This window comes from Zingiber officinale, chromosome 4B, assembly GCF_018446385.1.
Source record: "Zingiber officinale cultivar Zhangliang chromosome 4B, Zo_v1.1, whole genome shotgun sequence".
In the NCBI taxonomy this organism is placed as follows: Eukaryota; Viridiplantae; Streptophyta; class Magnoliopsida; order Zingiberales; family Zingiberaceae; genus Zingiber; species Zingiber officinale.
In genome coordinates this window covers 36,384,819-36,407,221 of record NC_055993.1, presented here as the reverse complement: position 1 = coordinate 36,407,221, position 22,403 = coordinate 36,384,819, and the positions used below count along the sequence as shown (strand labels likewise).

Sequence of the window (22,403 nt, the reverse complement as noted above, 5' to 3'; positions counted from 1 at the left end):
AACTGGTTCGACATAGTCATCTTCCGGAGGTCATAACTTTTAACTCAGGACTCGGAATCAGACTCTGTTAGTGACCACTCATGCAGAATTCAAAGATCATATGTCTCTACAACAAAGAGTTAGAAAGATATATGTATGACCAGTTTATATATTTATTAATTAGATCATGTTTAATACAACCAGGATCTAATCTTGGTCTCAACTAATATTTTCAAAATGGATCTAAGTTAGACCAATGCCTATAGTCCCATTGGAACTCGTCCTCACTAGATTTCTCTTCTCAGTTGTTCATCTCCACTTACCATTTGTAGATTTACTTGACGTTTGATCTCTTGACCCACCATGTCTTCCTGTCAGATGTCTCATCTGAATTTCAACCAGTTATCTGGTTTTACTGACCCAACTGGACTTCCTGCCAGCTGTCTGGTCCTCTCTGATCCAGCTGAACTTTCTGCCAATCGTTTGGTCCTCCCTGATTCGATTGGACTTCTAACTGGTGGCTAGTCCTCTAGATTTGTCAAGTCAGTTAGCCTACACACTTAGCTCAAGAGGTTAAGCAACAAGAGTCCAACTTTAACTTGTTGTAATATAACAAAATCCGAGTTAGATTATCAGTGCAAATTATACCAACACAAATCAATTAAGTCATCTATAATTTTTAGTTAACCTTAAGAAAATCATAAAATAAATAATGAAAGTTATTTGCAATGAAATAAGATTTAATTAGACAAAAACACCAAAGTATTTGCAATTCATTAAATTTAATGCACTATCTTAAATAGGAATTACTATTACCACCTACCAATCTCATGTTACCACATGAGATTAGACTATAACCATATCATTCCTTTTTTCTCACTTAGATGGTGCGACGGTGGTGTAGTGGGGTGTCGGGGTGGTGGGAACAATGAGGAGGGTCGATTGTTGCATCTCCAACATGTTCACTCACGATCTATCTCGATGATAAAGGAAACTATGAAGATGAGAAAGATGGTGCCAAAAATACATGCATCTTTTTTGGTGTTACGAAGGTGCTTCTTGGTCACGGTGGCAACCTCGGTGGCGGTGGGTCTACCTCGTGTGACAATCGTAAACTCCTAGATTAAGCTCAACACATGGGAGAGTAAGTTATCAGTCTATTCCGTAAATGAACTCTTCGATAAAGATGAAAGAGGAGATTAGATTTTTCCGGAGAAAAAAATAAAATGGTTGAGAATTTTTTTTTTCTAGATAAAGAAAAAAGGGTATTATATAAAAGAAAATGAGAAGATATACATTGTTTTGGTCAATTTTTAAAATGAGTATGTTTTTTTTATATAATATACAAAACTAAGTAACTAACTTAGTTGTTTGGTAAAATCTAAAATAGATACAAATTAAGTGTAAAAAAAAGTCGCAAAAATTGGAGGTAGTTCCAGCAAAAATAGAGCGACTTGATTGTGAATCACTGAAAAATAAAAAATCGGTCAGTCTGGGTTTTTCCTCGAAATTATTCAGGGTAGACGGGAAGGCAACACCGGAAGGAAACTCGGCGACTCCGCTACCGCCGACGCCACTAAATCGGCGAACGCGGCATCGATCCACAAAAAAAATGCAGGCTGCAGCTCTCTCCGCTGCCTTTCTGCATCACCTTCCGGTGTCATTCTCTCTTCCGACCCTCCCTCACCTCCGTGGAAACCAAAGCTCCACCACCTGTCTGTTCCCCCGCTGCTCAAATCTCTCATCTTCCTTTGGCAAGATCCTCTTCTCTTCCCATTTCGATTTCCTCTCCTTTTCTTGGTCCATATCTCCGATCCGTGATCCTAAGCGCCAGGTTTGGGCGAATGCGGCTTCGGGGTCGCCTTCTGATCAAGATTCCGAGAAGGAGAAGCTCGCGCAGGCCAGACTGTGTTTTTTGTTTCACTTGTTTATTGAATTTTTTCCCCCTTTATTTGCCAAGATAAAACACATGCTTAGTACTTCTTCAAAATGTTGCGCTTTTATGCCTTTATTCATAGTTTACTTTTTAGCAATTTTCTGTTTGATGAGAGGACTGAGAAACAAAGGGTTTGGCTAGCGGCAAACATTTTTTTTTTTAAAAAAAAAATCTTACTGGTGCCTACATGGTGAACCTGTCCATGAAATGAATTGAATTGCAAATACTGGAATAAGCAACCAGATGGAGTAGCTTGCTACCTTTTTCAACTACCTTTTTCAATATAGATGCTTAATTTGCATTATTAGGAATATTATATTACCATATTTGATGCAAATTAGATAATGTTGGATTTGATTCAACAGGTTGGGGTGCCTATATTGGTAAAACTCCATCAAACAAGAAATCAAGTTGTTCTTTAAGTGACAACCTGTTGTGGAATAATAGCAATACTTCCCTCTTCATAGAACAACCTTTTCCTATCAGAAGGACCAGGTGTACCAGAAAATCAAAGCCTCTTTCGTACCTTTGATATGTGTACAGTTCCGCAATTAGATTGTAGGGTTATAAGATCCCATAGACTAACTAAAGTTAGCTATAAAAGATAGAAAGTTAATCTATTCAAATTATGAATAATGCCTTAACGTAAAATAAGAATAAATCACTAATTAAGAAGAGAAATAGAAGCTAAAAGCAAGAAGGAATTTATTGACTGTGAGAAGAGAACAGAGATTTGGTGATTGAGAAAACTCTTGTCTAATTGGTAGGATATGATCAAGAGAGGAGAAGGTGGATAAGGAGAAAATAGAAAGGGGTTGTGGTGGCCTTGCCCCGATCAACATGAGATTATGGGAGAGCAGGCGAGAAGAAGAAAAAGTTAAGAGGCAAAAGGGGAGAGGTGGATAAGAAAAGTAACAACAAAATTTTGGCTAGGAGATATGGAAAAGGAAGAGGAGAAAGCCGGAATAAACATCTGGATGATGCTCAACAAAAGGTGTAATGTTAGAAAATTTCTGGTTGCTAGATACTTTAAACAATCATTTTCTTTATAGTTTTACTTCTAAACATATGGTAATAAATTAGTAACTAGGAGATCTATTCATTGAGAGATGATTGGCATGTGCAAAAATATCACATATAGTTAAACCTCCTAGGCAAAAATTTTCTAGCTAACAATGGACAATATTTCATGCAGGGGAGGTTGAAAATTGGAATATTTGAGTGACATAAGATTATTAATTTGGGACATGATTTCACTTGTCATATTTTGTTAAGACCACGATTCAAATAGGATAATGGAGATAGTGGGGTAGTGGAGATCATGGTGTTAGTGGAGATAAGGGTCTTAATGCGGTTGGTGGAGATCAAAACTTCACTCCTATAAATAACCATGGAAAAGTTACAGAAAAGCTTGATCGGAAGAGAAGACATATCCCAACAGAATCATTTTGGTAAGGAAGGAGAAGTGTACTTCAAGAAGCTTACCTTTCTCACTGTCGTATCAACTTCCAAGGATTTCGATAAGTGGACTTATTACACAAATTATGAGTTCTGAAAGTGATAGTTTTATTTTTTAAAAATTATTTTGTTACACTACTATTATTACCAATTACTAGAGATTACTGATTATTGTATTTTTGGGCACTGAATTAATTATGAACTAAATAGTAGGGATACGTATTCTGAACCCTAATGATTTCTGAACTACTTCTAATTTTCAACCTCTCCTCTAGGAGGGATAATTCTAGAGGATTGATATTAGCTTAAGCTATGAGAAACATGATTTAATTTCAGTGCCTATGTATATTTTCGTTTTGAGTTAACAGTTATTTCTACTGAAAAATTGATGTTTCTCAAGAATTGCTGTATTTGCGTTTTATCCCCCGCTTATTGGGTGACTCCAAGTCACTCACCCCTTACAACCCATTTCAGTTAGAGACAGAATTGGAACTAAGAATGAAATCGAAGATAGGGAGCAAGTCGAATTATGAGGATGGTGAATTCACTCCAATTTCTGACGGGAAGAATAGAATTCCGCGGCAATATGAGATTTTCAAATTTAAGTGGATGTAATTTAATTATTTCGAATAATAGGAATAGTTTACCGTTTATTTTAGAATGAAAAGACTGATTTGTTTTGCAATTACTGTAGTACCGAGGCGAGTTGTTTTTAAAATTTTCATTTGAAAGCAATGCCGATGTCGGTCGCGGGGCGTGACATTTTAATGGTATCAGAACCAAGTTATATAGTAATTGCTGAACCAACGACTACCTTTGAATGCCGAAGTTGGAATGGAGTGACGATTGTAATTCCTTGATAATTAAGGAATCACATTATGTACTAATCAGTTGTTGTTAGTTATTCTAATAATTATCTCATTCTGATTTATTTGATAGACCTTGTTAAATGATAATTAACAGAGAATCAATTATTATTATCTCATTCATTATTTTGATTATTTTAATTGATAATTAATAAGTTAACTTTTCTAATAACGGTTTAACATTTTTGATTTTTTTTCTTTTATTTATTTTGTATTTTGTATTTTTTTTATTTTGCATGTCTACTTGATGAAATTTCCAAACGTTGGCAATTTTTCCTATTTTTATATTAATTTTATAAAGTTATCAATGTATCCTAATTGCACGTGACTTTATGAATTTTCTAATAAAGTTATCGTTATCTATCGATAGGTTGGCATTATGAAAATTATTGATAAAATTTCAAGTTTATATATAGATGTATACAATTCATTAATTCAAACCATTGGCTAATCTAGACGGAGACATTATCTTGGATGTTTTTGGGGGAAGACAATGGCTAATGTAGTTAATGTGACTAGGCAGTTAGAGAGAGAGGTAGAGGGCTTGAAAAGTGCCTTAGCGTACGAACGACAAGAGAAAGCAGAATTATTGGAATTAAGAGACCACTTCCAAGTTGATATAACACGATTTGCCTTCTATCATCGTGCCACGGAGAAACAACTCAAAAATACACTAGAGGAGTTGCAAGAGGCCCAAGGAATAATTAGAGGACTTGTGACTCTCAAAAGTTCTCTATTAGAGCAAAAACAAAAACCTACAGCAACAGATGGATCATATTCAGCAAGAGTACGATAATTACGACAATCAAATGGAGACCCAAGTATTAGAACTTCAAGGCACTATTGAAACCCAGGGCGATCAAAACACGGCCTTAATTGAAGTTATCGAGCAACAGCAAGGAGAAGGTGATAATGACGAAGAGGACCCTATGGAAGAAGAAGAGGATCCTGTGAAAGAAGAGGACTTGGGAGATGGAGAGATAATCGACTAGGCAGCAGACATTGGAGAATTAGAATAGAGTACTTAGATTCTGTTTTAATTTATTTTTTATTTTAGTTAGTTGTTTATTCTATTCATTCTATTTTATCTTGATAAAAAAAGGAAAAAAAATAAATCTACTTTTCTCTAGTATTACATTGCGCATCCCCACAACTATTCTTAGGATATCATAATCTTTTAGGAAATGAGACCACGAGCTAACCGTAAACCATTCTATGCCTACTCAAGGGAAAATGACAACGAAGCAGGTGCTAGTGAACAGCCACCACCAAGAGCATAAGGCCTAAGTCGTGAAGACCTAGTGGCTATAGCAACAATAGTGGCGATCACACTTCATGGGTTTGTAAACCCAGCTACTAATCAACCATCACCACCAGTCCTTCAGCCCAATGGGACTAAACACCATTATAAGTCCCTTCAGAGGGCAATAGTTCCAAGCTTCGATGGAAACTCGGACCCGGAGGTAAGGAAAAACTAGTTAAAGGAGATAGAGAATCAACTCCGATTGCTAGAGTTCCCCAAGAAGTTAAACGGGAGGTTGTAACCCCATTCCTAGTAGATAAAGTTGCAAAGTGGTGGGAGAGTGTTGCACCTTCCATGTCTGAAAAGGGGTCAATTGTATAGTAAAGGTTTCGGGAAGTCTTCTTGAGACAATATTTTTCAACTGCTATGCGACTTCAGAAGCTGACTGAATTTGAAAATCCCACTCAAACTCTAGATATGTCAGTAGTGGAGTATTCGTCCAAGTTCCACGCACTAGGAATCTATTCTCCAACGATTATGGCAGATGAGATGTTAAAACTCTATCGCTTTAAGAAGGGCCTAAACAACGGATTCAATCGGCTCTTGCAGTCTTCGAACCAAGGGATTTTGAAGAGTTAATGGGAGCATCAATTCGAGCTGAGATCGATATCAAACGACGAGAAGGGGAGAATAGATTGAAAAGATCTCACACGAATCAAGGCTCCTCCAACAATGGACAAATGTTCAAAAGGCAAAATCTGTCAAACCCCCAACCCAGAAGACCTGCACCTTCTCCAACCAACTAGAAGGCCGAGGCATGCTCCACTTGCGGAGTTGCACATTCTGGGGAGTGCCACAAGAAGGCAGGAACGTGCTTCCGATGTGTTCAAGTAGGGCATCGTATCGCTCAATGTCCTTATTCGGAACTCAAGGAACTCAGGGAACAAGAACTATTGGACAAGAAGCAAATAAAGCCAAACACATCACCATAGGGAGCATCAGTGTTATTCGTAAAGAAAAAGGACGACAGTTGATCCTGTCTGAAATCTGCAAAGACGAGCGCTGGCTCCGATGATGAAGATAACCTTCTGTAGATCTGGAAGAAGTCCTCCACGATCCTATGTACAACGAGACAAACCAACAAAGTGTTAGTGACCTAAGACCGGGGTGGGTATCCCTGGCTAAGCCCTCCGACGCTCAAGTCAGTTCCTCTTTCAAAAGTGGAAGAAAAGAAGAAGAACAGTAACTGAAGTGAAACAGAGTTTGGATGCTAAAACTTGCGTACCTTACCAACGGAGAGGATCCTCCTTTTTATACTACGTCAAGTGACCTCCGTAATCGTGAAGTGGTCCCCGGTTTGTTAGGATTTGTTAGGAGATAAAGTCATCTTCTATACTTCGTGCAATAATCCTTTAAGAAATCTTTTTTTTTTGTACCCCTTGTCATTTGTGACTTATATTTGTGATGGGGGACACATCATTGTAACTGAAGAAGCTTCTAGAAGATATTTCCCGTCAAATATTATGTTGGACCTGTCTCGTTCGGTCGTTCAAGCTGTTCGTACATATATATTAGGAATACCTTCTATTAAGCATATCTGTATGCTCGGGTGGGCTTTGCCCGGTCGAGTGTGTATGAGCATAGGGATGCTCGCTCGGCCTGCGGTCGACCGATAATATGCTGAGAATTATATATAAGGCTAAGTGCCTTTATGCTCGAGCGAGCTTTGCCCGACCGAGTGTGTTATGAGCATAGGGATGCTCGCTCGGCCTTTGGTCGGCCGGTAATATATTAGAAGTCACAAATAATACTAAATACCTTTATGCTCGAGCGAGCTTTGCCCGACCGAGCATATATAAATACGTAGGTGCTCGCTTGACATTCGGTCGGCCGGTAATATGCTAGAAGTCATACATAAGGCTAAGTGCCTTTATGCTCGGGCGGGATTTGCCCGACCGAGCATATATGAGCACGTGGGTACTCGCTTGGCCTGCGGTCGGTCGGTAATATGCTGAAAATCATATATAAGGCCAAATACTTTTATGCTCGGGCGGGCTTTGCCCGACCGAGTATATATGAGCACGTGAGTGTTCGTTCGACCTGCGGTTGGCCGGTAATATGCTGAAAATCATATATAAGGCTAAATGCCTTTATGCTCGGGCGAACTTTGCCCGGTCGAGCATATATAAGCACGTAGGTGCTCGCTCGGCTTTCGGCCAGCCGGTAATATGCTAGAAGTCATAATAAGGCTAAGTGTCTTTATGCTCGGGCGGGCTTTGTCAAGCTGAGCATATGTGAGCACGTGGGTGCTCGCTCAGCCTGTGGTCAGCCGGTAATATGCTGAAAATCATATATAAGGTTAAATACCTTTATGCTCGGGTGGGCTTTGCCCAGCTGAGCATATATGAGCACGTGGGTGCTCGCTCGACCTGCGGTCGGCTGGTAATATGCTGAAAATCATATATAAGGCTAAATATCTTTATGCTCGGGTGGGCTTTGCCCGGCTGAGTATATATGAGCACGTGGGTGCTCGCTCGACTTGCGGTCGACCGGTAATATGCTAAAAATCATATATAAGGCTAAATACCTTTATGCTCGGGTGAGCTTTGCTCAGCCAAGCATATATGAGCACATGGGTGCTCGCTCGGCTTTCATTCGACCGATTATATACCTTTCCTATCTTTCTCAACCTAGACCCCTCCTTCATTGGCTAGGCCGATCTATCATAACCCGTATCACTAACCTCCCCTTTAAGTCTAGTCGACGAAGGTGTAGCCAACTGACTAGACCTAAGTCTACTTATGCCCTTTTCTGAATATTTCATATCTACTATAGTGATCCCGTGATACCCTCAGCATATATCTCGTGACTAAGTTAAATAGAGGTTTGATCTTAACTTTTGCAATACTAACCTTTACTCTTTTTTGCTTCACTCTCTTCCAGAGATATTATTGAGAGTTATGACTTCAAATCTTCTTCCTTGGGATCAACTATTATCTGAGAAAAAGAAGTCCTTGGCGGAGGCCTTACAAGCCTTAAATCTTCACCATTCACACCAAAGAGAGTTGGAAGTATGTCTACTAGTAGCTCAATCTCAGTTCGATCTAAAGTAGTTTTGAGGGACAAAGCTTATTTAGATTTGAAGCAAAAGGTTGAGGAGTTAGATGATCTGAAAGTTCGGCATGCCTCAGAAATAACCATTTTTGACCAGGAAGACGCATGTAGACGGTTTATTGATATTGCAACAATAACAAGACTTGGACCAACAGAAAGCTAAAGTAAATTTTATGCAAACTAAATTAGATTGGGTTAGATTAGAGTTAGCTTCTTTGCCACAAACTCAAGGGTGAATCACACAAGCGCAAGAGGACAGGACAAACATCTCCTCTCTGTCCAGACTGTCATTCTTCCACACGTCCGCACTTGGGAGGGGAAGAACAATCTTGTAGCTCCAGGAAGCATAACAAGTAGAAAATTATTTATCTGCTATATCTGTTTATGGAAGATTCTCAGATGTTTAAGAGTTATGATTGTATAATTACTAATGATAATATAAAATTCTATGTTTATGTCTGGTTATGCTTTTTACCTTGCCAAGTGTTTCTTGGTTCATCTCGGCTTAATTTAGTTATCTATTTATGGACAAACATTTTCTTGGCTTTAATCATCCTATCGCTTGAGAAATTAATAATGAGTTTGTTCGCCAAACTCAGTCTCTTGCAAAAAGCAGGGTAATGCTACGTACAATGGATCCTTCCCCAAGACCCCACATAGCGGGAGCTTCGTGCACCGGGCTGCCTTGTTTTGTTTGTTCGCCAAACTCATTATTATTTATTTATTTATTATATTTTGAGATTCGCGCGATTTTTCAAAATTGTCTCGTTAGTAACTGGTCCTTCAACGCAAAGAGAATATTCGAAGATATGGCGATTCAGTATATTATTCGATCTGTTCTGTCTATCATAAATGTCTCTTCCTGAACGAGCGCCACATATCATTTTTTCTCCTTTTTCTAAGTAACCCTTGGTACGCTTTTCGTTCGTGTCTCATCACACATTCTTCTTGGCAGATCAACGACTCCCCTCTATCGAATCGTTTCATTTTAACGGCGATCCTTATATTGCTCTAAAACCCTAAGTCTTCTTTAACTCTTTACTTTTCGTCTTCCACCAGGCGATTTTCTTTTCCGACCTCTTTCAACAACCTGCGCTTCTTCATCTTCCCTGATCTTCTTCTGTGACCTTCTCTTCTTAAGGACTCAGTAAGTCACTTATTCCTTGAGTGTTTTCGTTTTTCACCATGGTTGAAGAATCTTTACTCCCTTGGTATGCTCAATTTCGTTCTTCCTTTACCACTACCGACCGAACTTCCATCCGTTCTCATGAAATCCCTAAAGAATATCGTATTAGGGTCCTGTAACCTGTCGCTCATCCGTCTTCCTTCTGATGACTGCGTTACCTTTTTCAAAGATCAGTTGGTTGCGGGTTTACGCTTTCCCATTCCTCCGTTCTTGATAAATATAAATCAATATTTTAGTATTCCTTTATAACAATTTACCCCGAACGCTTTTAGATATCTATGTCGGTTGTATATGATATTTTACCTCTTCACTTCCTACTCCTCAAAACTTTTTCATGTTTTCTTATCCTAAAAAATCGGAATCAGGAGTATTCCTCTTTCAATCTCGCTTGAAGATGGTGTTCTTTGACGGGATGCCTTTATCTATCAAGGGCTGAAAATCGCATTTTTTCTTTGTCAAATTTCTTGGGCTCGTCGCGTGGTCTACCAAGTGATAATTTTCTTTTCCTTCTCTCCCTGACATAAGGGAGTTTCATCAACAGCTCGTATTAGGTTACCGTTTTCACATTCATCAGTTGATACGCGGTGATCTTCTATATCTTTTTGGCCTAAGTCTTGTTCAAAAGAGCCTACAATGTTCCCTTGATAAGTTCTGACATTCTAACTATTCCTCCTTTACTAACTAAAATACCATTTTGTTTGTTGTAGTGGAGGTCATATTCAGAGCTTTGGTTGACAAAGCAATCCGCTTAGAAGAGGCAGAATTATTAGCTAAGGAGCAAGAGCTCAGGGCAGAACTTAACATAGTATCAGCTCAAGCATCTTATGCCTTTTTACCTGAGTCTTCTACACAACCAACGCTTGCTTCTAGCTCTCATACCACTTTTAGGGGGGCATCCACAGGTTTACCTCTGGAAGACACCCTTTTGAAGCTACAAGAACAAGCCCTAAAAGCTACTCCCACAAGAAAGCGCCCCGGGTGAAGATTAACATTAGCGCCCCTCCCTAAGAAACGGGCTACATTTGTTCCTGAGGATATGTCTACATGAGACATTCAACCCTTTTCTTCGGAGCCTACCTTATCTTCTTTATACCCTATGCTTGCTTCTCTACCTATTCAACCACCAAAAGATCATTCTCTTCCGGGTGCTAGTTTAGATCCTGAGTTTTTTATGACTTTTCCAGGACCAATTCCTTTATCGACCCCAGGAACTCAGGGTTCTCCTATTCTTTTCTTTTTTCCTCCTTCGTTTCATAGTTCTTTATAATCCTCTTCGACATTTGCTCCTACCCTCCTAATATTATTTGGGGGGTGGATTCTTTAACTACAGTTTGGGCAAAGACTTGTAAAGAACTTAAGAAGCTCACTTCTGCTGATTGGGCTGATAAGTTTTCTTTTGAGGAAACTAAGGTAATATGCCCTTCGTCCTTCTGTTTTCTCATTAATGCATTCAAACAATAACTTTCTTTTCTGACAGCGGTGAGTTATTAGTATGAGTGTGGCCCGTTACTTATACGATTTGTCTCAAGAAGTTGCCAAGCTGAGACAGCAAGCCTCTGGAGCATCTTCTTCCCACGCCTCTAAAGAGTTAGTAGAGTTATCCAACCAATTACAAGAGACTCGAAAACTTCTCGAGGCAGAAATTGAAAATTCAAGTAAATGGAAAGCTTCTGTAGAGAATTTTGAATCTCAAGTTAAATCAGAGATCATCTTTCGCATTGAATTGACAATCAAAGAGGACAAGTATACTGCTGAGAACGCTCAATTGTCATCTCAGTTACAAGCGTCGAAGGATGTTCATACTTTAGAATTGACTGCTAAAGATGCTGATTTGGAGTCTAAAAACTTTGAGCTAAACTTCTTATGTTCATCCTTAACCATGGTTAAAGCAGAGCTTTCCTTCAAAGAATCCGAATTAAAAGCTTCTCAAAATCCTCTGGTAGATTATATGGCAAGTGAAGATGACAGGTTTAAGAAGAGGAAAAGAATATTGCTAGAATCTCCTAAATTCACTACTCCTATTGCTACTTCAATTGCCAAAGCCTTCACCCTTGGAGCTGAGGGGGTTGTAAAACAATTAAAGAAGAAAGGTCATTTAGTTTCTAACCCCCCAGCTAACTTCTTGGACCGTCGAGAATTACTTGATGATATACCTCCCGACTTATTTCCTAAGTTATTTTAATTATAGATCAAAATGTTTCTGTAATGAAGAACAATTATTAATTTTTTTTCTTATTTCTTATGATGTTCTAATTGTTGGCACTCCTGTTTTTGTTTCTTTGATAACCATTTTTGTTCGACTCCTTTCGATCGGGCAAACTCATTTTTATGTTTGATTTCGTCCGCTCTCAACATTCGACCGGCCTTTGGTGACCGGTCGAGCTTACGTTTATGTTTAGTCTTTTCCGAACTTAATATTCAGTTGGTCTTTGGTGACCGGTCGATAGGGGTGAGCAAAAATTCGGTAAAACTGAATTAACCGAACCGACCGAATTTAGGAATTCGGTTTGGTTAATTCGGTTTTCATTTTTTTTTTAAAAAATTCGGTTCGGTTTCGGTTTTAAGTTTTGTAATTCGGTTAAACCGAATAAACCGATTAAACCGAATAAAAATATTTATTAATTTATTTTTATTTAAAAATATAATAAATAAAATAAAATTTCTTCTTTTTTTAATTAAAATCAAATAAAATTTTAAAATTCGGTTTAATCGGTTTATTCGGTCAAAAACCGAATTAACCGATCTTTTATCGATTCGGTCGGTTCGGTTTTTGTAGAGAATTCGGTCGGTTCGGTTGGTTGAAAAAAAAATCGGTTTATTCGGTTTTCGGTCTATTCGGTTCGGTCGGTTCGATTTTGACCGAATGCTCAGCCCTACCGATCGAGTTTACGTTTATGCTCAATTTTATCCTTAATACTCAGCCGACCTTTGGTGACCGATCGAGTTTACGTTATGTTTTAGTTTCCTCCGAACTTAATACTCATCCGGTCTTTGGTGACCGATCGAGTTTACGCTTATGCTCAATTTCATCCTTAATACTCGGCCGGTCACCAACCTTGAAGACCGATCGGCGTGTCCGCATAAGGGAGCATCGGTGTTATTTGTAAAGAAAAAGGACGGCATCATACGATTGTGCATCGATTATAGGGAATTGAATAAGTTCACAATTAAAAATAAATATTCTCTACCAAGAATTGATGACTTATTAGACCAACTCAAAGGAGCTAAGGTATATTCAAAGCTCGACTTAAGGTCGGGATGACATCAATTAAAAATCAAAGGACAGGATTCTGAAAATTGTCTTCCGAACAAGATATGGGCATTATGAATTCATGGTAATGTCATTCGGATTAACAAATGCTCCTGCAGCATTCATGGACCTTATGAATCGCATCTACAAACCATTCCTGGATAAGTTTGTGGTAATATTCATCGATGATATCCTCATTTACTCATCAAGTGAAGAAGACCACATAGAACACCTCCGGCTTACACTCGAAACTCTTCGTGAGAAATAATTATACGCCAAGTTCAAGAAATGTGAATTCTTGCTAAAGAGTGAAACTTTCCTGGGTCATATCATATCAACGGAGGGAGTATCAGCGGACCTAAAGAAGATGGAAGCGATACTAGAATGACCACGACCGACAACTGTTATTGAGGTTCGAAGCTTCTTAGGATTAGCTGGTTACTATAGGAAATTCGTCGAAGGATTTTTCTCAATAGCCATACCTCTAACCAAATTCACACAGAAAATTTTCAAATTCAATTGGAATGAGAAATGCCAGAGGAGCTTTGTAATGCTAGAGGAGCTTTGAGATCTTAAAAAAGAAATTGGCATCGACACCAATATTGGTTCTACCCACCGAAGGCAAAGGTTTTATCATCTATAGTGATGCTTCGAAAGGAAGCCTAGGGTGCGTGCTTTTGCAAGATGGCAGAGTGATTGCATATGCCTCAAGACAATTAAAATCATACGAGCAAAATTATTCTATGCACGACCTCGAGTTGGCAACAGTAATCTTTGCTTTAAAAATTTAGAGACACTATTTATACGGGGTCAAATGTGAGATCTTTACAAACCACAAGAGCTTCAAATACTTATTTACTCAAAAAGAATTAAACATGAGACAGAGACGGTGTATTGAGCTTCTCAAGGATTACGATTTTACACTATTAGTTATCATCCAGGAAAAACCAATAAAGTGGCAGATGCTTTGAGTCGAAAAAATTGGGGAAAGATGATTCTTATCTCAGTGTCGATCGAACCATGCATACGTGAAAGAATTAAAATAAGTCAGAACCAGGATCCTAATTTGATAAAACTGAAAGCTTAAGTCCAGGATGGAAAAATCTCAGAATTTCAAGTAGATGGTAAGGGCATACTTTAGATGAGGGAACGACTGTGTGTCGGATGTTGACAACCTCCAAAAGGAAGTACTCTCCGAGGCACATAAATCCAAATTCTCAATTCATCCTGTAAGCACAAAAATGTATAGAGGCTTAAAAAAAAACTTTTGGTGGAGTGGAATGAAGCAAGACATAGTAGACTTCGTAGCTAAGTGTTTGGTGTGTAAACAAGTGAAGGTTGAACATCAACGACCTGGAGGACTCTTACAACCATTAGAAATTCTAAAATGGAGATGGGAACATATTTCCATGGACTTCATGGTAGGGTTACCAAGATTGAGCTAGAGTCATGACGCTATATGGGTAATTGTGGATAGACGTACTAAGTCCGCTCATTTTATACCAGTCCGTATGACTTATAATCTCGACAAGCTAGCAAATCTTTATATGGATAACATAATACGACTGCATGGAGTGCCAGGAGCATCTTGTCCGACCGAGATCCAAGATTTGTGTCATGATTTTGGAAAAGCTTTCAACATACAATGAGTTCCAAAGTTACTTTTAGCACGACTTATCATCCACAAACAGAAGGGCAAACGGAAAGAACCATCCAAACGCACGAAGATATGCTACGAGCATGCACGCTAGACTTTAGTTCAATTAGGCTGATCATCTGCTTTTAATCGAGTTTGCTTATAATAATGGCTACTACAGTAGCATCGGGATGACCTTGTATGAGGCGCTGTATGGACGAAAATGCCGATCGCCCTTATACTAGGATGAAGTAGGAGAGAAGTCCCTTACTGAGCCCGAGATCATCCAAGCCATCATGGGCACAGTGGCAATTATTCGAGAGCGACTAAAGATGGTCCAATACCGTCAGAAAAGTTGAGTTGATACAAAATGAAGGCCCTTAGAATTCGATATTGGTGAGAAAGTATATATAAAGGTTTCACCAATGAAAGATGTGGCAAGATTTGACAAGTCCGAAAATCTGAGTCCTAGATACGTAAGACCATTTGAAATCTTTGGAAGGGTCGGTACTCTGGCATATAAACTGGCCTTACCTCCGGCTTTATCGAGGATCCACAATATCTTCCATGTCTCTCAATGGAGAAGATATATGGCAGACCTGAGTCATATCCTGAGGGAAGTATCATTGGTAACTTAAGGGAACTTAAGGGAAAACCTGAAGTATGAAGAGGTCCCGATTCGAATCGTGGATTCAAAGGACTAAGTGTTGAGACAAAGGACTATTCCGTATGTTAAAGTCTAGTGGTCCAACCATACCAACAGGGAGGTTACTTGGGAACGAGAAGAGGAAATGTGTATACACTACCCTTATCTTTTCAAGGTCTACGGAGACTCAAGTTTCGAGGACAAAACTTTCCATAAGGAGGGAGGAATGTAAAGACCACGATTCGAATAGGATAGTGGAGATAGTGGGGTAGTGGAGATCATGATGTTAGTGGAGATAAGGGTATTAGTGGAGATAGTGGGGTTGGTGGAATCAAAACTTCACTCCTATAAATAACCATGAGAAAGTTATGAAAAAGCTTGATTGAAAGAGAAGATGTATCCTCGGCAGAATCGTTTTGGTAAGGAAGGAGAAGTATACTTCAAGAATCCCACCTTTTCCATCGTTGTATCAACTTCCAAGAATTTCGGTAAGTGAGCTTATTACATAAATTATGAGTTTTGAAAGTGCTAGTTTTATTTTTTGAAAATTGTTTTGTTACACTACTGTTGTTACCAATTACTAGAAATTATTGATTACTGTTATTACTGTATTTTAGGGTACTAAATTAATTATGAACTAAACGGTAGGGATATATATTCTGAACACTTATGATTTTTGATCTACATCTTATTTCCGACCACTCCTCTAGGAGAGATAATTCTAGAGGGATGATATCAGCTTAAGCCATGCGGAACATGATTTAATTTCAGTGCCTATGGATATTTTCATTTTGAGTTAGCTGTTATTTCTACTACTGAAAAAAATTATTGTTTCTCAAGAACTATTATATTTGTGTTTTATCCCCCGCTTACTGGGTGACTCCAAGTGAGTCACTCACCCCTTACAACCCATTTCAGTTAGAGACGGAATTAGAATTGAGAATAAAATCAACGATAGGGAACAAGTCGAGTTATGGGGATGGTGAATTCACTCCAATTTCTGACGGGAAGACTAGAATTCCGTGGCAATATATGTCACGCCCCGAGTCCTTGCCCGACGAACGGACAACATATTCCCTGTAACTGTGACAATCTGAAGCATATATACATTGCCACATGACTACTTACAAGTAAATAACAGCCTACACGGTTGGATATAAATACAACCACGCAGTTTATAAACAGCTCACACGGTTGAAACATAACACAGCGAAAGTCACAAAATAACGAACGTGAAACCAACAAAATAACTAACTGTGAGCCGATCCGGCTTGACACGATAACACCAAACCAAATACAAGAAAACACAAAGCTAAATTCCATACAAAGATACATATATATGAATAAGTCCAAAACCAATAAAGCGAACAGAAACAAGAACGGAAGAAGTCGCTCGATGTGACATGGGACTGGCGGACAGGATCTTCAGGCGGCTTCAATCTGAAATAGGAAATGATCAATGAAGTGAGTTCAAGAACTCAGTGGGTATCGATCAGATATGCATAGTAAGCTATATAACTATTATTAATAATTATGCAGTACAGTATTCTGAATAATAACAGATAATACAAAATTGAACAACAGAAGAATACTTTACTCACCAGGACCTCCTATCCGAACATAAAGGTGTGAACCATACCAACAGGTGCAGGGTCGTCAGACAAAATACATAATGTCTCTTGTATGCATGTCAATCATAAGCAACTATCAAAATGCAGCACCCAAAATGCAATAATCACAAGCAATAAAATGTAATCCATGCATATGATGCAAATGACATGGTTACCCTTGACGCCAGTCAACCACGTCACATGCGATGATGAGGTCGAGTGGGTAGGGCTATGACAACTGTGCACTATGTCATCACTACTCCTGAGTGACCGATTGAACAGGATGTTATCGGAGTATACCTATCCTCCTACCCCAGACATAGTGGGGGAGTCTAAGCTCTCATCTCCCTGTGTCATAGTCAAGAGGAGGGATCCTTGCCCGTTACCACGCTGCAGTCACACTACCCATGAGCGGACCAGCGGAGCCCCGACAAAGCAAACTGCGCACACCCTGCCTGATGTACCACTAACCCATGAGTGGTTGTGTGTACAGATCATGTAACTGACGACGTGCTCAACTATAAAGGAGCTGACAATCGCTCAGCATGCAATTATGTAAAATTGTGCATGACACTAAAGCATGTAATTCCTGAAAAGATCAACCGCCATATAATATTTACCAAAAGAAAAATCGAGTCCATAACAAGGATCTAGGTATGCATGCTAGATAATAAAACTAAGTACACATGTCAGATAATAAATCTAGGTACACATGCCAAGTATATCTAGTAGTTAGGCCTATACCCGGTAATGCATTGTATGTCACTACTTCTATGAACATAAATACACATGGCAAAAATCAAGAGGCATAAAAATCAAGAGGCATAAACATAAATGCATAACAGATAACAATATGGGCATACTACAGGTATCAAGTAGTGACATACTAAGCAAATATAAACATAACCATTACTACTAGCTATAACCTATTACGCATATCAGAATGACAATATCAAAAGAGATAAGTCAAAGGTACCCGCCTTTAATGTATAGATCATGTCAATTAAATCCCACGTCAAGATGTCGTCTCCAATAATCAGGGTCCTGCATCATTACACGTTATTTAGCTAATTTAATATGGATTAAATAGCTAAATCAAATCTCCAAAACTAATTAAGGTAACTTTAATTATACATGATCTTTGATTAATCCCCAACTAACCTTAATCATTCTACTACTAAAATCAAATGTATTTAACGATAGGGACATGAACGAACCAATCTTACCCCAATACGGATGGTGACTGATGGTGATACACGTTGTCAACAAAGTACCTACCCCTACTCCTTCACTTGCTTGCCAAACAACCCAACCAACCTAGCAAATCCAATGCAATAGTAGAATTAAGATTGTTTCAAATATGAGATTAACTTGTCTTACCTTCTATCCACAACACGCGATGAAGAAAAACCCTTGATCTGATAAAGAGGCGAGATAGAAATCCAATGTGGAATTTGGATCCCTCTCTCAGCTGGTGGTGGCTTTTCTCGGTGGTCGGATGACTCCAAGCAAGTGACCGGAGCCAAGACAGCGGTCCACTGTGGGTGGACCGAGGAGACAGCGACAATCAAGCGGCGTAGTCGCTCGGCGAGGCGGTAGACAATAGTGGCGCGAACAGGCCACGGGAGGGTTGGCTGCCGCTCTTGTCGCAGCTGAGCTAGAGGAATCCGGCCCTTGTGGTCCTCGGCGGCCGGCGATCAGGAAAGGGGCAACGACATCAGTGAGATCCAAAGAGGAAGTCGGCTGGAATCAAGTCACACGACGTCGAACGATAGTGCGAGGAGGCTGGGAGAGAGTCAACTTCTCGCTCATGGTCGAAGAGGGACGGATCGACGCCGACGACCGACGATCCAGTGACAGCGGGCAAAGATTGGGAGGGGAAAGAGGTGTCGGCAACGTGGATTTTAGGACACGAGTGAGGAAAATGAGACATTTATAAACTTAAACTTAGGTATTTTAATTAAATTCTAGGTTCATTTCTCAATCCACTCTTATTTTATTAATATTTCAAATAGGTCTCCTCTGAGTCCAATAGTTCTATCCCCTTAAAATACGTCATACGAGCTCTGAAAAATTCTCAGAAAATTTATAAAAATTTCTAAAAATTCCATTAAGGTTATTCGTCTATTAAACCTTATTAAGCTATTATTATTTTGTTACGGTATTTTACAATATCGGATTTTCAAATTTAAGTGATGTAATTTAATTAGTTCAAATAGTAGGAACAATTTACCGTTTATTTTGGAATGAAAAGACTAGTTTGTTTTGCAATTATTGTAGTACCAAGGCCGGTTGTTTTCGAAATTTTTGTTTGAAAGCAACGTAGATATCCGTGGTCGGTCGCAGGCGTGACATATTTGTCTAGCTATTTGAATCAGTCTTTGTTCACATACTTTGTGGAGCTGATGGAGCATTATTGTATAGCAGGATTATCTTAGAGTTTGTGAGAACAAATTTAAAATTACTGGTATAGTGTACATATTGAAAGAAGAAATTCATTAATGTCCAAAAAAGAAAATGAAATAAAAAAATTGAATTTTATTTCATTACTATTCCCTTTTGTTTTAGAATTTTAAGGGTGTCGTATAGTTATCCACATCTTCCATTATAAAGCTAAGTGATGTGTTTCAATATGTCACCTAGTCTTTCTTGTGTTGTCAATCATGTTTACCATTAATGGAAGAATGTATTCAGAATTTCATTATTCCCACATATAATTACTCGTCAGTGATCAATTAGACCCTCCTTTGTCATCTAAAAACCTCTTATCATATTTTTGGCTTCAACTTAAGCAGGTCTCCAAGAGATTAGAAGACACTGCCAGATATTTCAAGCGTTTGGGAAGTATCGGATTCTGGGGCCAGCTATTATGCACCATTGTTTCTGCTGTTATTTTATCATTTTCCACAGTTGTGACAGGGAAGATAGCTACACCAGTGACCTTTTATCCTACTGCTGGTGCAATTGCAGTTGCATTTATTTCGGTGTTCTGGTTTTTTGGTTATATACGACTATCAGAAAAGCTTCAAAGAACAGCTAATGAACCTTCAAAGGTGCCTTTTTTATCCTAGCCCATACACAAATATCTTCCTTTCTCTCTCTTTCTCTTCCACTCCATCTGTGTACTGCAAAGTACAGTCCTCTCGGGATGGTCTAGTGGCTAGCACATGAGGTGTTGCCACAATGAGATCTATGGTTCGAATCTCGGCAAAGTTGAGGTAAATACCTCCCTTATGTGCTATTCACTATTCAAAAGGTTAGTAACCGCTCATGATTTACCTCCTCCGTATTGACCCTGAGATGGATTAGCGGGGGCGCTAGGGCGAGTGTATTCATCTTTTGCCACAATGTGTATTGCAAAGTACTTTTTCTACATATGTGAGTTGGCATGATTTTCCATGTGTTTCCTAATTGATATTCAGGGAAGAGTTAAAATGAAAGATTATTGTAGTATTCTAGGAGTCACTCAAATTAGTATGTTAATGATGTAGCATAAAGCATAGAATTAAGGGCATCATTAATGTCATGCATGTTATTATATTAGCACTTCATTCTCAGTTTCCACATGTATAGTAGAAATACCCAAAGTTATCATCTATTACTTTGTCGTGCTCTTTTGTTGAACTAAAAAATCATCACGGTACTATATAGGCTCCTCCACGTGCTGAAGTGGTAAAAAATCTGAAAAATGGTATAGTGCTTAATGTTTTGGGAATGGGTGCTGCAATTCTTGGTATGCAAGCGACTATTGGGTTATTGGTTGCTAAGGCCCTCACTACCCTATCAGTTCCTTATTACCAGGGAATAGCCCCTGGCAAGAATGTAGTGCTGGCCATGGATGTGTTCTTAGTACAGGTAATTTCTGATTTATACTTTATTCTCCTCAACTCCTTTCTTAGTCTTTTTTTCTCTCCTTTTGTTCCTAATATCCTTCAGTTGCAGTATCGAGGTGGGGGAAGAGATCACAGTTTAGAGGTTGGGAAAAAAAATCTCAAGTTGAACTTGGTCAAGCCCTTGAGATAGGGTTCAAGAGTTCTATAACTGGATAGTACAGATTATTTAAAGAATAAATGCATTTTTTTAGCTTCTCAAAAAAGAAAAATTATTACACAAGAAAAGGAAAATATATTCACTTATTTTGCTTACATATTTCTTTTTGATGTTTTCTCAAGATCCAAATATGCTTTATTTCAGTTGAAGGCAAAATGACATTTGCATATCTCCTATCACATCCATGTTTCTAGTGTTGCCATCCTTAAACACCAACTCTACTGTACCTAATACAATTATTTCTCTGATTCATTGGTTCTAATTGTTCATGACACTTTCTGATTACAGTCTTCAAGCAAAACAGTCCTTTCACATCTCTTGGGGCTGGTTTTGTCACTAGAGCTGTTGCGATCAGTCACAGTGCCACATTTGGAAGCTGTTCCTATTCCCAGAGCTCTATAGATAATGTTGTGTCATTAGGTATTCATGTTCTATACCTATCCCTTCGCTGATCAAAGTTTTGAGTTTTTTCTTCGTCCAAATTAAGATCCAACATATTTGTCTTATGTTTTGTCTCGGATCTCGCTGATTTAGAGCATTTCATATAGGGAACCATGTATATATATTAGTCATATGTGCAAAAACTAAGCCCTCCCGTCACTGGATAACTATAACTTCACGATTTACCTCTTTATAAATAGTTATAGCTATTTATAGGGCCAATCGTGTGGAGCTGTTGGGATGACAGATTCTACTTTTTGCTATCATATGTGCAAAAACTTTTAAACAAAGAATATTTTACTCCAGATTTCTTTGGATCATTTTCATCAAATGTCATGTGTGGTTAACTGTCATAAGCTCATTCTGCTTGATTTCAATGCTCTTGTTATTCTATAGTAGAAAATTATTGATCATATTGATATCATAATGCAATTTAATTACTTTGGAATTGTCTCACATAATAATTAATTCATCAGTAAAGTTGTAAAATCATTATGACTTTTTTATCATAGGATAGTCAACGATGTTAACTAGGATTATATATATATATATTTTTACTAAGGAAGTGTTAACTTATTATATACAAATTTGGATATGCATTGGAAAAATGATGTAGCTGTCCGTAAGAACAAATATATGAAGAAATTTTGGCAACCTGATAGATTTTTTTATATAGAGAGAGTAGGTGATAGATTAGTTATTTTGAAAGCACATGATTAATTAATTATTCTGGAAAGAAAATGGTAAATTTATTAGAAGTTGTGAAATACAAGAAACATCTAAAAGGTGGTATCGCTATGTTAGCGATCTTCTTACGATTATCTCATATTATAAAAAGAGAGTTCAACAGAAATTTAAATTGATAAAGTGCATGGGCGGGAGTCAAACGATTACACTTAGCCCTAGGGCCAATACAAGATATATCTAGCAATTATGTTATCTAGTCTAGATATTATTGAATTTATAACAAGGAGTCAAACGGATGATT

At 38.4% G+C, this 22,403-nt stretch overlaps 1 protein-coding gene across 1 annotated transcript; it reads left to right on the top strand.

Annotated features, from left to right (window-relative positions):
* The first annotated feature begins 1,452 nt into the window (after positions 1-1,452).
* LOC121974956 (protein TIC 21, chloroplastic-like) lies at positions 1,453-21,723 on the top strand. The gene is made up of 4 exons (XM_042526257.1): positions 1,453-1,879; positions 19,720-19,977; positions 20,576-20,779; positions 21,263-21,723. Exons 1-4 carry the CDS (start codon positions 1,592-1,594, stop codon positions 21,374-21,376), a joined length of 864 nt encoding a protein of 287 aa, XP_042382191.1. The 5' UTR covers positions 1,453-1,591; the 3' UTR covers positions 21,377-21,723.
* Positions 21,724-22,403: the final 680 nt, after the last annotated feature.

Bases quoted from the DNA above. Each gene is read 5' to 3' on its own strand.
- LOC121974956 (XM_042526257.1), top strand. From the start codon at position 1,592: ATGCAGGCTGCAGCTCTCTCCGCTGCCTTTCTGCATCACCTTCCGGTG. The intron at 1,880-19,719 runs GCCAGACTGTGT...CAACTTAAGCAG, and splicing joins AGAAGGAGAAGCTCGCGCAG to GTCTCCAAGAGATTAGAAGA. The intron at 20,780-21,262 runs GTAATTTCTGAT...TTCTGATTACAG, and splicing joins TGGATGTGTTCTTAGTACAG to TCTTCAAGCAAAACAGTCCT.